Source organism: Filicampus tigris, chromosome 6 (genome assembly GCF_054856515.1).
Source record: "Filicampus tigris isolate MCC_2025a chromosome 6, RoL_Ftig_1.0, whole genome shotgun sequence".
NCBI classification, from domain to species: domain Eukaryota; kingdom Metazoa; phylum Chordata; class Actinopteri; order Syngnathiformes; family Syngnathidae; genus Filicampus; species Filicampus tigris.
This window is the reverse complement of record NC_141222.1, coordinates 21,755,836-21,774,307: the sequence shown is the minus strand read 5'-3', so window position 1 is coordinate 21,774,307 and position 18,472 is coordinate 21,755,836. Positions and strand designations below refer to the sequence as shown.

General features: G+C 40.6%; 1 protein-coding gene across 1 annotated transcript in view; it reads left to right on the top strand.

The window, feature by feature from the left end:
• The window catches only part of LOC147146250 (alpha-1,6-mannosylglycoprotein 6-beta-N-acetylglucosaminyltransferase B-like), a 91,705-nt gene that overhangs the window by 25,451 nt on the left and 47,782 nt on the right, over nt 1-18,472 (top strand). The window contains exons 3-5 of the mRNA XM_086034021.1: nt 6,079-6,229; nt 15,993-16,102; nt 18,328-18,404. Of these exons, the coding sequence (XP_085890147.1) occupies nt 6,079-6,229; nt 15,993-16,102; nt 18,328-18,404 (338 nt within the window). The remainder of the gene's footprint in view (nt 1-6,078; nt 6,230-15,992; nt 16,103-18,327; nt 18,405-18,472) is intronic.

Here is an 18,472-nt window from a genome sequence, read left to right as displayed (position 1 = left end):
GGGACAGATTCTTTTCTAACAGTGCCTTTTAACACGGCAGCAAGTTTGATGATTAAAACGGAGCAGAACCAAGAGAAAATAAAGTACTTGTCTTCATTTCACTGCCCGCTGCCACTCCAGTTTCTACTTCTGCATACCACCTAATTCAAAGTCTAGTGCATAGCGCCCTCGCCTGTTGAACTCCTCCACCTGCAGTCATATCCATTTAAATGGCAGTTGTATTGTAATTCCGGTTAGACCGCCCCTAGCGGTGCAAGAAAAATCCACAGAATAGTTGCACCATTATATAAGCCGCATGGTTCAAAACATTGGAAAAAAGTTGCGGCTTATAGTCCGGAAAATACGGTACATCATTAACATAAAAAGTGTTACTGATGATGAGTGGATTGAAAGAGTTGTAGCAAATACAGATCACAGATTCAGCCTGAGTGTACAATCTTAGATATGGAAATCAAAATGAAAGTGAAAATTTTTGGGGGAAATAGTTTAGAAAGGGAAAATAATGGCACCAACTTCCCTCATCCTCTCTAAATCTGGACATACACTGTTATTTTAAAATGACATCTGGCACTGTACAAGTTAAATCACCTTTGAAATAAAGTCACTCAATGAGTGTACTAATCACGCTACAGTGAAGTTCCTCAGGGGATACGTCCCAGATCCACCCGCAATAAAATCCACAATATAGACGGACTGGAAGTTGACACTGGCTTTATTTCCCCCTTTAGACTGACAAATTCTTATGACTTATAACGGGCATAATTCACACATTGTATGGTCAGCTTTTAAAGGGTAGTTCCTCACTAGCGCTATTCGGTCCATGGTAATCAAGTTATAGTTAGTCTTTTCCCCCTTGGTGCGCTTTGTTTTGTCACGTGTGAACACAGTGACAGACTTGTGGTGTGGACCAGTTCAACAGAGATTGAACCGTTAAGGTGCGAAAGAAATCCAACTTTGATCAGATGAATGTTTGTCCCTCAGCTACAAAATGGTGACCTAAAAATGTCCTGTGTATGGTAACGGGATGAGCTCCTTGACTAATTATCCTTGTTCACTTGGTGAAGGACGTTAATTTGATCAAGATGTCGCGTTTGAGTGCACTTGCCTTTGTTGGTTGCCTAGACGATTGTTCATTCACAAAGCTATCAACAAACCCCGGTTCAAAGGCACTTTGTTGTTTTGGGGAGTTTCGGCGACTACTCTACATCACAAAAATGCCTTCCTGTCTACATATTTGAGAATTGATTATCACGAATGATAGACGTCGATCTTGGCGGGGGGGTAATTTGAATTTTTTAGACTGTGTGAAAAAAAACCAGGCACCAATTTTACAAACTCATCAAATGGTTCGGACCAGAAAAAGTGATCTATGGGTGTCAAAGATCCCTTAAATGGCACACCACTAAAATAACCAGTTAAATACTGAACCAGGAATTGAAAATAGGATGTAGCAATAGCAAACTATTTATTTAATCATAACCAATTGGTCACCATTTTATCACTGATCCTTCCCTTGTGTTTGGTCTTTTGATAGCTTCTTTTAGAACCCTGCATGTGTCTTTCACAGAGTGCAGGCGTTAATGGCAACATTTTGATTTGCCTAAAGCCATTTGTGCGGCAAATAAAGAAAAAGAGTAACATATTCACCCACTCCTGCTGTTCTTTAGCTAATGAACAGTGGAGCTCCTGCGCCATAATAATTAAAGCGAATGCAATTTGTGGTAATTGTGTTGGTGTGCAGATGAGATGAGTTGCTGTGGAGATTGGAGCGGTAGCCGGGCCATTAAGTCTCTGTGTGCTGAGAGAAGCGATGTTCTAAGGATTTTGTGTTGCTTCACTCCATGTAAAGGAGACACACACACAACATTTTACGTGGAGCACTTTACAATGTTCTCTCTCTCTATCTCAGTTCATCATTGGCGCCCCAGCTATATCTCGGATTTGTTTGTGGAATGTTGTCTGTCTGCTGCAGAAATTCCTGCTCTAATCTGGTCATCTGTGGTTTTTATGGGTTACACAGTCTAGACCTTTTCACCATGGCATAACGGAAAGTTCTGGGTGTCAAAAGCTTAGGCGATATGAACGCTAACAAGCACACGCTTTAAGGTTATTTGACCAAAACAGAATGATCAAGAAAACAGGTTAAATGGAATGATGATTTTGGCCTTCTTCTCAACCATGTGTGAGGTGACAGTTGTAAAGAGGTTACGTGAGGTGAATTGCTGTCAACAGATAAATTGATTGTGAAATAAACGCGCTGGAAGATCAGATGTAGTTACGATGCTCACTTTGGCTAATGAATTGACTTTGTTGCTCTGATTAATGGCACAGAGATGCTCTTCTGATGTTGAACTGGATAGCACAATTTGACGCTGATGTTAGCTAGCAGGCTAGCTGGTATGTTTTGCTCGATTTAATGACTGACAATCCAACTAAAAATTTCCAAATCCAAAACTGATGATTGAGGTTTGATTCCTAGTCTCTCCCTTTAGAAGTGACTTCTAAGCTATTAGGCAGCCTTTCAATCTCCATGCAACTATTTACAACAACCTCTCTCTTTTATCCTCTTCATCCACAGGTGCCACTTGATTCATTATTTTATTTTTTTAAGGAAATAGAAAAATACTGAAACTTTTTGAGGCATATATTATCAGGGCAGGTGTTTGCCATTGTTTTCAGTTCCGGTCAACTCAAGTCCCGCCACCCAAAGTGCCCTGGCGTCTGTTGTTTGCAAATATTAATATAAAATGGTCTATATCTGGCAGCGCAACCCGAAACAAGTTTTTGTCATCGTTTCCAGTTCAGCACTTTCTGCCCACTAGAAGTACCCTGGTGCCTAATGTTAACACATAAGAAGGCCTTTACATTTTACCTACTGTAATGCAATTGCATGTGCGAAAGTCACAGTTGCCGATGCACTTTTCAGCTGCTTATTGAATGCCAGGAGAGCAGTAAAAAACAAACACAACGAGCATACTCGTACTCAGGAGCTGCTCTTGACCACAGTTCACACCCAGACACTTACAAGCAGACTCACCGACTTGCCCGGACTCACCTCTTAAAGGCACACAACACACAAACACTATAAAGGTGCAATGTTTTCTATACGGTTTATGATTGCAGTTTTTGGTGTTCAAATACATTTATAATCTGTTCTAGAATGGGGCTACAGCCGCTATCCTCAGAGCTGTCAATGAATAATAGGGATCGAGAAAGGGCTTTTACAGATATAGAGCCGCCTTCGCCGATTCACAGCTGGAAGTCGCAAAGACAAAATGACGCCGCTCGCCGGTTAATTTAGAGGCGTCGACTCCTGTCGAGCAGGCGGTCCTGTCAGTATTCATCACTTCACAAATGGCTTTCTCATCGCATGAATATGCAAACACGCCCCCGGCCGTTCAAAACGCCATCCTGTTGTGGCGTGCGCGTGCGTGTGCGCAGGTTATAAGAGGAAGTCACTCCTAGGTTGACGCTCCGAGCTTCCTCGCATACCAAATGTTTGAATGTTTGCTTCAAGATTTAGCTCTTTTTTTTTTTTTTTTCAAAGATTGTGCAAGGCGCTGCGGCGTTGTAAGCTTTTTTTTTTTTTTTTTTTTTCACAGTGCCGTATCACTCATCCGTCACTTATATTGTATACCCCCCCACCCTTAAGTTTCCTGTTTCAAACTATTTTAAGGCATCGTGTAGCATTTGATGAGTATTTCCAAACTGTAAAGGCAATTCAGTACCCTTTGCATACCTAAAAATAAACATCTCTGATCAGGCTTTAGTGTTTCAACAGAATTTGTTTTAGTTTGCACTTTCTGTCACCTGTGTCCCTTTCCCCCCCCTTTGCTTTAATATAGATGAGCGCACACTTTAGAACATACACATCCTTGAAGTAGGACTCCCCTGTACTGTACTAGCGATGGGCATTTCACCACATTATCTTGATTTTATATATATAGGAAACATTTGTCTCAGTTGCTTCAAGACAATGTGGTCAACATTTAAATAAACACAATTGTCATCAATCAGCCAATCATCAATTAATCTGTTTTGCCCATCCCAGTTTGAACACACACTCAGTACTTGCATAAAATCCGACGCTCAGACTCTGACAAAAGCTGCTTTCAAGCTTTTGACAAACGGTTGAACTCCAGGGTTGGGTCTTGTTTTTTTTTTTTTTTTTTGTATTGTGTAGTCCCTTTCTGTCATCTCCACAAAGACAAGCGGATACAGATGCACAAAAAGAAATGGACTTGGTAATAATTTGCCTTGCAGACAAGGATAATAATCATAATAATAATAATAGTACATTTGCTACCTCACCTTTCAAGCGACCCAAGGACTCGATGAAAATATTGATACTCCCATTGTGACGACTTTTGCGAGATTTGCGCATATAAATAGCCCTTCTCACTTCAGTCGCCCATTTCGACACACTAAAAGTGTCCTGTTCACGCTTTACAGGCCTCTGGAGCCATGCAATGTGCGGAGACTCTAAATATTCAATCCAATATGATGGAGAAAACAGGCCACTATATACTGTAGCTGCATGTTTGAGTGTATATGCATGCGGGCTTATTTCTGCCCATGCAAAAAGGGGCATAAAATAGAATGCCAACAGCTTGCTACTCTAAATATTCTACATTTAAACTTTAGCAGATTGGTTCCTGAATGAAATGCAAACACCTTGCAGTGCTGTTTTAATTAAATATTTGATTAATTGGCGTGAAGTGAGACATCAAAACCTTCCATCCAATTTCATTTCCCCCCTCATTTTCTGCCGGTTAAGGTGACATTCCAGCAAAATCGGAACTGCAGGGGAATTCTTTTATTGATGTATGCATCCATTAAGAGAAGCGATTTTAACATGGAAATGTTCATTGCTAACCTCCACATACGGTGTTACTATTATTGCAACTGAAGGCAAAAAATACGACCAATAATCTTCTCAAGCTCTGGATGATCATGCCCACTCCAAATGCCTCACCATAAATATTTCTCACAATAGATCGCTTTTTAATTGGTTTCTTGTTTGTGATTCTCTGCCACTTATTTTTCCTGAAAGCATCTAGATAAAGAATATACGAGCCTTTATTTGACATGATTTATTCGCATGAATGTATATTTCATGTAACGGGCCTGCAACATGTTCGGGAATCAGATCTTACTGCATTCTAAGTAAATACAAGTATTATAATCACAGTTCAGTTTATCATGGTAATTGATTTTGCGTTGTTTTTAACTTTTATTTATATGCTCAGTCTTGTTTTTACACTTGTATGACAGTTAATGTTATTGCCGTCATTATACTTTTAAGAACATGGGCAATTGTTTACCTCTGGAAGTGAATATTTAATGTGCCATTATTTCTTATGGGAAAATAGTTTTGAACAATGAAAAAAAGGGGAAGTCGTCCGTCGTCCTTGACCAGATTACGTTCGGCCATTTTAAGGTTCCACTATCAGTTGTGCTCAGTTGGTGTCTGCACCTTTCTGCTCTTATCCATTATGGCTCAAATTATAGCCCCACTGACATTGAACCGTTGCAACTCTGTAATTGCACTAAAGAGGATTTCCAACAACTTTTTTTTAATCCCACGCTGTCTTCCACACAATCCTTGTGCCAAGGCTCTGCTTTTCAATCCTAGCAACCAGAGCGTTTATCCCAGTATGTACCCATAACTACATAGAAGGCCCCTCCTCACACTCGATAGAGTACCCCGCTGTGCAAAGTGAGGTGATGGAAATAATTGGCTTTTGCACACAGAGCCTCCACACAATTAATTCTTGGCGTTCCATAACTCATACTCATACGAGCCTCATCTTTATATCAAGGGAGGACGGGAAGATCATATTCACATATCACACTGGAGTGTTTGTGTGGATGTCTGGTGTGGACAATGGCCGTTTTATGACATGTTATGACAATACAGTGCCGGGCAGGATTCAATTCATTTTGTGGGCACAGGAAATGACAGTAACAACTCAAATGCGTCTCTTTGTGAAAACAAAAAGAATAACCGGGGTGTCTGGTGTCGTCTTCCTTCCTTTTAACCTGGTTCTCCATCTTCATGTCTCTGTGTCTGCTCAGTGCTGGGGGGGGTGGAGTCACGCGGTGTGCTGAGGAAGATCAGTGACATGCTGGAGGTGATTCTGAAGCGAATGGACAGCCTCGCCAAGCTGGACAACACCACCGCCGCCGATACGCGACGCCTGGACGAGCTCAGCTCTGCAATCAACAAGTAGGCTCCGTTTTTTTTTTTTTTTTTCCACTCCACGTTTTGTAGCAACGATTTTGAATGAGGCAATCAGACATCATGCCGTCTCTTTTCTTTGATGCCGTGAATGGTCATAATCATTGCAACCGAACCCCAAATTTCCAAATTGAGGTTTTCTTGTCTTAGCCAAGTACGCGAAACAGTAGATCAAGCAATTACAATAATGAAAAAAATGAAATGGGAAATGCAACCTTTTTACGTCTTCAGTCGGCAATCTCATTTCCTCCATGCAAATCAAGCACATTTCACATTTGCATCATTCACTTTAAATAAATGCTTCCCAGAGCTGTATAACAATATAATAAATATGGATAGAATTGAAATTGATCAAGATTTTAAAAGTATTCATACTAAAAGCAGCAGGCCCAGATGGACCGCCTGCTTTTAATTAGAATCTTTTGCAGAGGAACCGTCTCTGGCATCGCAGAAATTCTTCCAACTCTTTATAAACACTTATACAGTAATTCCGGGGAAAAAAAAAAAAAATTGTAATGCCCTTTCCCAAGAAGGTTAGATCCAAGAGGACAAAGATTACCAGTCGGTTGGCATAACTTCAAACGTTTTTAAATCACTGGAGAAACTCATGATAGCACAGCTTCATATCACTGCGGAACCAGTGCTTGAAGAATATTTCGCCGATGCCAAAAATCGGAGCACAAGTGATGCCATAGCAACTGCAATGCACCTCACCTTAAAGCACCTCGAAAACCCGGCTGGATTTAGCACTGCTTTTAATCTCATCAAGCCACACATTCTTTTTAAGAAATCGGTTCAGTTAAATGTTAAACCTTTTTAAGTCCGGTGGTACCGCTCATTTATATCCAATAGGCCAGTTTAGTTCCGCTCTGTTTTATGTGGCAGTAAGCGGCACTGGTGCACCCCGGGGGGGGTGTCAGTTGATCTTTTCTGTTCAAGTTGTATAAGAACGACTGCCTTAGCTCTGAACCAAGCCAAGACATGGTCAAATGCTGTTTTATCAAAACAGTACTCATGTGTTGAACTCGCATGTACTGCGGTAAGTAAAAAAAAAAGAAAATTGTTTAAAACAATGGCAATAGAGCAGGGGAGTGAACAATTTATATTACCTGATCTAGTCTTCTTTTACTTCCTGCCTTCTCATCGTCACTTAATTCCACACGCTCTTTCGCATTTAAACCATCCAAAACCTGTGCATGAGTACCGATGTGTTACCTGCTGACACACTCTCTCGCACATCCCCAAACCTTGTTAAGTGATCTCGGATAAGCTTTCAGCTGCACATCGGCACAGAGGCACTAGAACGGAAGAATGGAGCAATTAATACAGTCTGGCATTGGGGTTAACTGCAATCAATGTCTAGTAATGGACTATTTAATGCGGAGGAAGCATAGTTGCACTTAGACCATGGATGTGGAAGTGTGCTTATTGTCACTGAGTGCACATGGAACTGTTAAAGGGAATCAATATGCAGTTTTTGTGTTGCCCAGGCAAGTGTGAATGGGTTAAAAAAGGTTATTGGTGATATGTAATTGGGGTCAAACACACCAAATCAATATTGTGTGTCCATCTGCTTTTAAATGGGGTTGCTAAATGCTGCTTCTCGCCCCATCAGGTTCAGCCCGGATAAATACATTTGAATTTGTATCGACAGCAGGTTGTCTGAAAGGTTTTTGTGTAATTAGATGTGACAAAATGCCCGTTCTCCTAAAGTTACACTGGAACATCTTAAAGTTCTGTAATCGTTTACCTGCGTCAACCTCCAATTTGTTTGTATTTTGAAACAATTGTTTCCTACTGGAAATGTTACAGGTTCAAACTGTCACCATTATAAAACTGTTGAAGCAAAATTTTAAGTAACACTTTAACATGAACTGTCAATCTAAAAATGTTTATCGCTGTTGCTAGTAAAATGTTGAAAAAAAATAATGCAGTGTTCCCCTTCGCAAGGGATAGTAATTGGCACCGCCCCTAAAATGGTTTATGATCACCTATAGATGTCTCAAGATAGTGGCAAAAGACTTTTGGCTTGATGAAGCTCCTCAACTCACTTGAATCTACTTTCTTTGCACCGAAATGCCAAGAAGTTAACAACCTTGACATTTGACGAAAATTGTTCTCATGTAATGTTTATATCACTTTTTTTTTTTTTTTTTTTAACCTTCTTTAGTACTTCCATATACAGCTCACGTGACACATATCCAATATGGCTGTTTACACCGACCAAACACATGAAACAACCGAAATACAGACATCTATATTTTACCTAATTAACTCATGAGGGTCAATAATAGGCAGTCCCTAACATGAAAGTAAATATACATAACATAAATATTCAACATTACATAGTGTTTAGTTGGCTCTGAGCTAGGCATCATGGGCCCATATTTAGTTTATTTATTGACCACCACATCGCTAATGTTGCAAGTTGAAACCATATTTAATGGTCTGTGCTTTCGTTGTTTGAACTCACAACAGCTGTTGTTTGGAAAGACTTGGCTTGGTGACGGGATCTTTGCATTAATGAGTCACTCACATGGGCAGATAACCAATACGTCTCAGATTTTTACCCATATTTGGAAGGAGCTTGAGTCTGATCTGACACTGTTTTGATTCTACGCATTTTTTTCTCTCTTTGAATGACCTGTATCCAAACTATGCCATTTGGAGGCAAAAACAATGTAAATTGACGCATTTTAACCATGCTTCGTAAATTTAGCCTTAAATACTGGTGTATATTCTTCTTATTGAGACTAGTCGCTAGTCCTTCACATGGAAAAGGTGATGCAAAAAGCTCAATAAAACGTGTCTGGAAAATGCGCTGTTGACGTCCCTCATGGCCACAGGAGACGTCTTGTGCCTTTAAAGATGCATTTTCCAAGAAAATGTTGGTCAAATTCCAAATTGCATGACCTCGGGGATATTTTACTTTGGAGCATCTATTATAATTTCCATATTCCATTGACCGAGGCTGACTTTTTCTTCAGGTTTTTGGGGTAATCCCTTTGCAACCATCCTCATTTCTTATGCATAGAATTGGCCTGTTGTTGCTGAACTCATAGAGTGTAGTTAAAACAATTATAGAGGTGCCATTAAATACACACACATAAATGAATTACTTTTTTTTTTTTTTTTTTTATTCCACAGTGTTTGATTTGGGCTAAAATGGAATCCTTGAAAGCAAAAAATAAAAACGCTCAAGAAAGGTTCATCTGCACGCGCCACCTAGCATCATCGTAATGATTATCCATTAGTTATACTCCAACTAACATGTGTTAATAAATTCAGTCTGGGCATGAGACCAGGGCACAGACAGCAACCTGATTGAGTATGCAGCCTACAGAATTAATGGCCGCACATCAACGCTCACACATGCACACACACCAATACTTCCTCGTGTATATTCAGTGCTCCAGTTTGGCTTTCTTGGACATGAAGAGGTGCATGAATTAGCCGTTAAATGTGTGACACTAGCTATTTTTTTTTCTTTTTTAGGTTTTTGGACATTTGTGACTTCTGCAGCTGTAGTGGGTACTTTGTAGTTTCAAAAAAAAAAAAAAAGAAAGAAAAACGGGGCATTCAGGCGCACATTCTCAGAAAGATGTGCTCGTGCTGGGCAGGAGTCTAATGTTTTGCTTGAGCTTCATGGGTGCTGACACACTGCCGTGTAGTGGCGAATTGGACTGGATGTCTGAGGCCTCTGCCTGCAATTCACCCACAGGGCAGCCACTCATTAGGGCAGAAAATAACAAGGAAAGAAAAAGAGAGATAACAATGACGAATGGAGGCACAATAATGTTGAGTTGACTCGCTGTATTTTATTGTGTTATGTTATTGGTGCACTGTGTTTGCCTTTGGGCCTTTGCGGTCTTTGGCAAGACTTCAGCTTTTGTTTCTTCTTAACTTGGTCACTGACAACCTTTTATGTCCAATATGTTCTCTTGGAAATTGTGTTTTAATTTGTGCATAAAGTTGCCATTAGCCTATTGGCATCACCACAGTACAAAGCTGAAGTACATGCTGTGTATTGTTCCCCAAAAAGGAGCTATATTTTGTCCTCTTTTCCAAATGTTTATTGTTTCAAGTAAGTCAGAAATGTCTTCCAAATTTCTATGAACTACACTGCAGTACTCTTTGATACAAAATCCTACACTAGAATTCATCAAATCGAACACCGTCTGTTCAACATTGGTCTCAGATTTGTCCATAGTATGCTGTGTTAAACATTTTGGTGAACTTCATAAATAACGCTGGAATGGAATGGATATTTCTAAAGGATTTTCTCCTGCAGGATACAATGGAAGTGGAAATAATCTGTTCCACCGCCAAACATTTGAATCATTGTAAAACCTTCATTAAAACTAAAGGAGCTTAAAACTTTAAAGATGCTTTAACCCGAAAAATAAATGTCTTATAAATTCAACACAACTCGGAGTGTGCTATACAACCCCGCCAAGTTTAAATGATTAAAAGATCTGAGTCTATAAAGGCTTCACCGTTGTGATAAATCAAGCCGTTGACTCTGCTCTCAAACGCCGTGGCCACTGAATGTAATGCAACCACGCCCCACTCGATTGTTAACTGTCAATCAAATATATATATATATTTTTTTTCAAAAGTAAACTGCACTAATAAACTAACCACCATAGGGTACTGGAACTGCACGAATGGAAAACGACTCAAGCTTTTAAACAGATTTGCTGCAATTAATATCGTGACATGATGACGACGATATATTGTGGCAATTTTTATATCAATATCAAAACCAATTTGGTGAAATTGTGGCATCCCTAATATATATATATACATAGATAGATAGATAGATTTTTTTTTTTAACATATATTACATCGCAAAATGTGAAATGACGGTCTCTGTTAAGCATATGAAAATGAAGGAGTTGTATGTGTCGTGAGTGGTACGGGTAGTAAAACACGGACGTGCTGACACCACATCACATACATCTCTCGTGCTGGACGGCGTCCAGTCATGCGGTACTGCCCAACAGACCGTCCTCTCGGCCTTAAGAGGATGAGCTCATTAGATTAGAGAGAGAGAGGGTGTGGGGATGAGGGTGGGAAGCTCTCTTAAGTTGAATATGAGAAGGCATTTTCATTTCCTACCTCCATTGAGACTTTCCTTTTACTCATTGATTTCCTTTTCTGTTGCTTCATTTCCCTCATCTTCTCCAGCGCACATTCTCATTCTGGAGCTTGTCTTGATTTGTTGTTGTTTTGCTCATTTGTCGAGGAGACGCTCGTTAAAATGCGCGTGGCTTCATTGGTGAGCGCCGCGCAGCCGTTGAATGTCCACAGTGTTCTTGTACCCTTTGATGAGCACAATTTGTTGAGTCAGACCCTGTTGTTATCCTCTAAATGAAAAGGAAGAGGAGCATTTTATTGCAGTGCCCTTTGGTGCTGTACTTGCTGATGCTTGATCTCCTTCCTATTTCATGACTTCTTTTATGCAACACACTCTGCATCTACCGTTTCTATCTTTTATACTGTTTATCACTTTTGTGCTTTATGTATTTTTTTCCCCTTTTGAATTTGACGATTTTGTTACACGAAGGTGAGATTGGGTGGACTTTTCCAGTGGACCCTCAGCCCCGCTAGCGCACACACAGACACGGAGCCCCATGTTGTAATGTGATTTCATTGGCCGGTTCATTAACAGACCACACAAGGTCATTACTTTTGCTAATAATATAATGTTTCAGTGGACCACTAGCAGCAGCTGGGAAAAATCCAAAGCGTTTATTTAATTTTGGGCAGCAGGGTTGGTTTAAAAAAAAAAAAAAAAAAGAAAAGGAGGTTCATAAGAGAACAGAGTATAAAACTGTATGAATGCATCTGGGGCTATAAAACCTGCATAACTAGTGTGGAACTCAGTGGAAGACGGATCTCAGCCCAGGCTGAACACATGTATCTTTTAATTGACATTAATGGCCATGATAAATGTTTTGTTTAGAATATATACACTTCTATACAAAGCGAAACCAACTCATTTTTTATGTGGGTGAGTTGTAGCTTATCGCAGTGGACTTTGGGTGGCAGGCAGTGGACTGCATGGTCACCAGTCAAATCCAGGGCACATATAAACCACCAATCACGCTTGCGTTCACATCAAGGGAGAAATTAGAGTCTTCAATAAACCAAACGGGACGTGGGAGAAACCAGAGTACACATACAAGGAAGGGGTGGGACCAGAAAAACTTCAGAGTCAAGATTCAAATCCCAACGTCAGAACTGTGAGCCAGATATGCTAACCACGTAGCATGTGCTGTCCTTACACACATTATTCAAACAATAGGTAGTGCTGAATGTCTACGATTGGTTTCAGATTTGAGTTTTGCCTGTGAAGGTTCCATTTAGACTAGTTAGAGGTCTAACCAACATGAAAACCGGAGAACTGTCTATGGGTGGGAAAAGAAGCAATAGTGTGAAGGTGAGAGAAGATGGACAATCTCTTGTCTCATATTCATCTTCTGGGAAAACAAAAAATAAACGAATTGGCCTCACTGTTCCTCACTGGGAGTGTATGTCTCGATCTGCTCTCAAGGTTTGTGCTGTGCTGTAAAGTGGTAATAAAGACAGATAAGAGATTTTTTTTTTTTTTTAAAGAACTGTCAAAACAAATAAAAGTGAGAGAGAGAAAATAAATAAAAGACTGAGTGCAGACCATCACCAAGGTTGAACTGAAGCAGAGGTTTGTCCAACCACATTGCGGTGAGTAAGAAAATCAATCAATTAGCAGCGCATGCTCCAACAAGAAGGCAGCAGATGATTTCTACCATGAAGCCGCATCCATGCAAAAGATCTGCTAGCAGACATTTAACGCATCAAGTCTTGTCATTAAAACATACAATATGTCAACATAAACAACAAATCATCAAGTGCAGTTCACCAGGGATCGTGTAAATCGGAAGGAACATGATTTTTTTTTATTCTGGGTCATATTCCGTATATGACCATCATGATTCTACAAAATAGTGTATGTATTGTAATATTTCCTTGCTCTGCCATTTGATAATACCTCTCGTTTTATTTAGATTTTTTTTTTCCTACCGCAGCACATACCAGTGACGTTCATCTGGAGTACACTTCCACTCGTTTTTCTGGCCGATCGTAAAGACCGAATATGGCACACACGTACATCAAATATATTACACAGACTGTTGAATGTCGGCATGTGCAGTACATGTAATAAAACATGTATATTGGCAATATAAAGAGAAACAGAAATGTATCTTATATGAGGTCACGCACCAATAACTGCATGTGTCAATTAATGTGTGCATAGTCACTTGAAGCACTTGGGGCGCAATGCCTCTCACAGCCGCTCTACATTCTTACCCATGTATTTGAACAGGAAATACGCATATTCAGCTAATTTAATAATGAAATCATTGACATTATTCCTATTATCCTCTATGCAAAAACAGTGCTGATCTTGAATCTAAATTGATTCAGTGCCTCCATCTAGAGGAATCTGCTAGTCGTTACAGCGGTTTACGTTGAATTTCACAGAGCAGCCCAGCGAGACACTCTGAAAAACGTACTTGACCAATATATACATCCGTGGCTGTTAATGGTTGGATTTCAGTTGACGAATATAAACGTTAATGGCAGAGAATGAGCTTATTTAAAAACGGTGCATACATAAATGTGATGCCAATTGCGTTGTTATATAGTGATATGGAGTATGCTTCATGCTTGTCCTCTTAAGAGTCACTGGTGAAGCGGAGTCTATCAGTGCTGACTTTGGGTGAGAGGTGTGATGCTCCCTGGCCTTGTCGCCAGCCAATCACAGGGCACAGACAGGAAAAAAAACAATCAATCACACCCATTGACAATTTTGAGTCTGTAATTAATCTAGCATGCGTGTTTGTGGAATGTTGGAGGAAGCCGCAGTGTTTGAACCTCAAAACTGTGAAGCAGGCAGACTAACCACTATTTCAATGGATGTCCCCTCGTAAAACGAAAGTTACATCTGTAACTACGGTTCTATGAATCCCGAATGACCCCCAGGGGGCGGTGCTTAAAGCACTGAATGTTCCCTTCGCGCAGGGAAGGCTTTAAGCACCGCCCCCTGGCGGTCAGTAGGGATGAAATAGAGCTAATGTTCTTCTTCTAACAGTAATCTTGGAAAAAAAAAAAAAAAGTAAAAATTCGGCCAATTGTGTGGAATGGACTGTTGATTAATTGCGTCTTAAAACAGTTGAGGCAAAATGGAGTACGCTACTTGGCTGCGATTCTCAGAGGTGTTGTTGATTCTGTTCCAACTAGTTTTCTGCCTGAAGAAGTAAAGCATGACGTCAGTTGTGGGAAGTTAAGCTACGCGTAGACTCGTCGTTTGTCTGCTCTATACAAACCTGCCATGGAAACAGGAGATCAGAACACAAGAGATTCAAAGATTCCTGTCTCATTAAAAATAATAAATAACAGCCCATTAATTTTCTGCATGTTTGATCAAGGAAATGTAGTCAAACGCCCACCCGTAATGAATTTTGCACTAATAAGAATAACAAGAGGTTGAGCCTGGGAATTTGATGTCGGCTATCTTTATTTTTCTTTAAAGCCACAAAGGTTGTCTCCTGGCAGGCACACTTCCACAGCTTGTGTTTATCTAGACTCTTTTCATGCGTCTGCTGCCGGCATGTAGTCAAGCGCCATTGCACATCATCCTGCCCACACATGCATACACAACCCATTGTATCATTGTGAGTGATTTGTGATCACGCTGCATTTGGGAAGCATGAAATTAATGAGGGTTAAAGCCATCTGCTGATTAGACAATGCACAGAAACACTACAGTACTGAAGTGGCCGCTAAAATCATTAAAAGGGAGGTAATGGGCACTGCGCAAGAAACGGGCATGAGCAATAATGATATTCAACCATGCACATGCTAAAACTACACAACCCCAGTCGACGCGCAGGCAACTTATTCAGCACATCTTATCTTGTGAATGAGGAGTTCTGTCATCCGGCAGCGGAAGTGGCAGCGCAGGTCCTTTCTATTTCACGCTCCAACCAAGTGTCTACCAATTTGCATCCCTCGCTAACACTTGTACATCTGTTTGAGATGTTAAAAATGGAGGAGGAAAAGCAGGAGATGTGGCAGCACAGGAGGGGATTGAGATAAAACGGGGGGGGGGGGGGTCGATGGCGACGGGGCACGAGCATACGGAAGTCCGACTGGAATGGAATTGTTCTACTGCATTCAGATCTATTCTGCACGGACATCAAATCACTATTAGACCCAAAAGAGGAAAAATCCACCACTTGCGTACACTTCAGTGTGGAAAGTGTGTCGTTATTGCCGTACCGCAAACAAAGTTTCTAATGAGCTTTTGAGCTACAGTACATTAAACAGCATATAAATGTACCTGCAAATGCCGCTTCCTGTTCTACTGCTGTGCTCGGTGTTTTTGAAGCATCAGCACTATGACACAGAGGGCTCCTCTTTCCTTGACATTTATATTCAATCTATTAATTCAGCTGTCACTAATGCATTGTTTTCGTTTTTACTGCAAAAAGGGTTGACCAGTAGGGGATTTTGGACAGGAAGAGGATTCCAGTCAAGAAAATGAGGACATAGATGTTAAACATGAACAAATTCAGTGGCACTGTGCAAACGCCTTTTTGCGCTGTTGATTAATGTGCATTGTCCTAATAATAATAATAAAAAATATATGGTGGCAATTACACTTTGAGCTGACGTTTTTGTTTGTTTTGCTGTGTATCTGTAGGTTTCAACCAGCCGGCCTCATGGAGATGATCCAGACTATAGCTCAGAATGTCTCCAACATGGCAGTCAGAGTGGAGCAGATACTGCAAACCAGCATTATACAGGGCAAAGGTACAATCATCAGTGACAATGAAATACTGGGGGACCTTGATTTACAATGAAATTTTGTTCCTACCGGTGTGACCTACCCTGAATTTGTATGTTATCCAAACAGGACTTAGTCTAGCACTAATCTATGGTAACTTGGTTGGAAAGTCATAACTGTCAATATTTGCAGGAAAAACACTTTTAGGCCAAAATATAAAGCAATCTGGCTTCTAAATATCTAATGTATCTTCTAAATATAAAACAATCCAATTTAAAAAATCAATACAGAGATAAGTGAAAGACATGTTACAATACCCGCTGCTCAAACTAACCCAAGGACACCTGTGCATTAGGCTGTATGCAGCAAGCATATATACCGGTGAAAATGTAATGTCCAGACCGGGGTTCAGAATTGATGTCATTTTGTTTTATGACTCCATTGATGGATAACTCACCAAAACCTGACTAGCAGTGTTTTATCAAAGCTAAACTGAGTAAAAATGCTGCTTTAACCCATTAAGCCCGGGAGCGCATAACCACGTTTCTACCACTAGAGCCGGGAGTGCTGTTGCGTCTTTCTACCTTTCAAACCGGGGGAGCGGATATGTCACTGTCCCTTTTTAATCCAATTCTCCGTCTCTTAGCCAATTTAATGCATCAGAATATAGACGTGACGGTGTCGCGAGACCGCGGGGGATGTCGTGGAATTTCTTCGAGCCGTAGGTAGGCGGACGCCGTCGATCGCCGGGAGCTCTGATTAAAGTAAGTAACGACAGTGATATATAGACGACGTGCACGACCAGTGGAACCAGTCGAACGTGATATGATATGGTTTGTAGACAATTACGATATTGACGTCTTTGTAACAGAATAGGGGATGGTAATTACCACTCGATTTTTTTTTTTAAATTAAAATAGTGCTTCTCTTGCACTGACACGTTTTTTTTACATCTTCGATTGAAACGGTAAATAACAATAAATTCTGCCTGTGTGAAGGCCACGTCCAAGCTCTTTAATTCTTTTGGAATTATGTCTCTGTCTGCTACAGGGCCTGAGATATTAATCATTTTGTAAGTGTTGAATTTCTGGGAGAACTTCAGGTTTTCAAGGGTAATTCCAAAGGCGACCTTAGGTTTTGGGGAGCTGTTGAGAAAGACGCTTTAGGCCTTAATGGTTTAATAATGAAACTCATAAATGCACATTTCTAGTCAAGCTTTTTGTGTGGCTTTGATTGGCAAATAGATTTGACCTGTGTACAACCCTCGTCTTGAATGTTTGTTTGTATATGTTTCTTTTAGCAAATGGAGAAAAGCCTTGGGGGGAGACTTATTTGCAGTAATGTCTCTGTTTCATTGGGCAAAGGGAATGTAAAGAGAGGGAGAGAAAAGGAGGGGGGTGTAGCTTGAAAAAGGAAGAAAATACAGAAAGGCAAGATAAGTACACGAACACACCTCCCCTTCTTTGCGTTATATCAGCAGCAGACAGGCATTTAACCAAGTCAGTGAAGCAAGGAATGCAGTGCGTTAGGCCGCACTTGCTGGCGTAACCAGAGAATGACTGGCTCGGCTGCACGTTAAGGTCCAGTGAACAGTGTGCACTGCATCGCTGTGACATGGCCAAGGTGAACGGTATATGCAGGTTATTGTCACTGTCCACCCAAAAGTAGGTGAGGAGCACTGAATATGCGACACGCTAACCTGGAGCCCCCATGTTGGAAAATGTGTGTTAAATGAGCTGAAGGGTTGTATCACGGTGATTAATGGCTGTATGGATCATTAGCGTCAATCTATCCATATTAACATTGGGACCATAGAGCCTGTGGACTAATGAAGCCACAAAATTTAAGATAAGTTAATTGCTTTTCGAAGGTGTGGGGTCTTAGAGGAGTGACACTAGCTCAGTCTGGACGGACTTGACTTGCGGACTAGAGTGTGATTCGGGGAAATTCCACAAAGCACCAAAGGCCTGGTTGTTTTTTTTATATCACAATATCACAAAACCCTGGCATTTGAACAATGATGTGTCCATTTTTTTATATCCTCTGTACTTCCTTGACACAAATTACAGTTTTCCTATTATCCGGAGCTTGTGTGAGATTTTTTGGTATCTATCTTATTATAGAAAGAGCACAAAAAACCCCACAAAAAGGTGAGTTTTTCAGGGAGTAGCTGATGATAGGTTCCACAGAAAAAAACATGAAGAGGTGAATACATTGACTGTAGCCCAAGGTCAAATGTGTGTCTTTTCAGCTGTGAGAGATGGGACGTCAGGCCAATGCGAAGTACCCAAAGACCCCCGCTACCCAGAGTGTCCTGGAAAAGTGGACGTAAGTTTCAATTTTGATTTGATTTTGAATTCGGCTCTTTGTGGAAATTGCTGTGTCAATCGTTAATC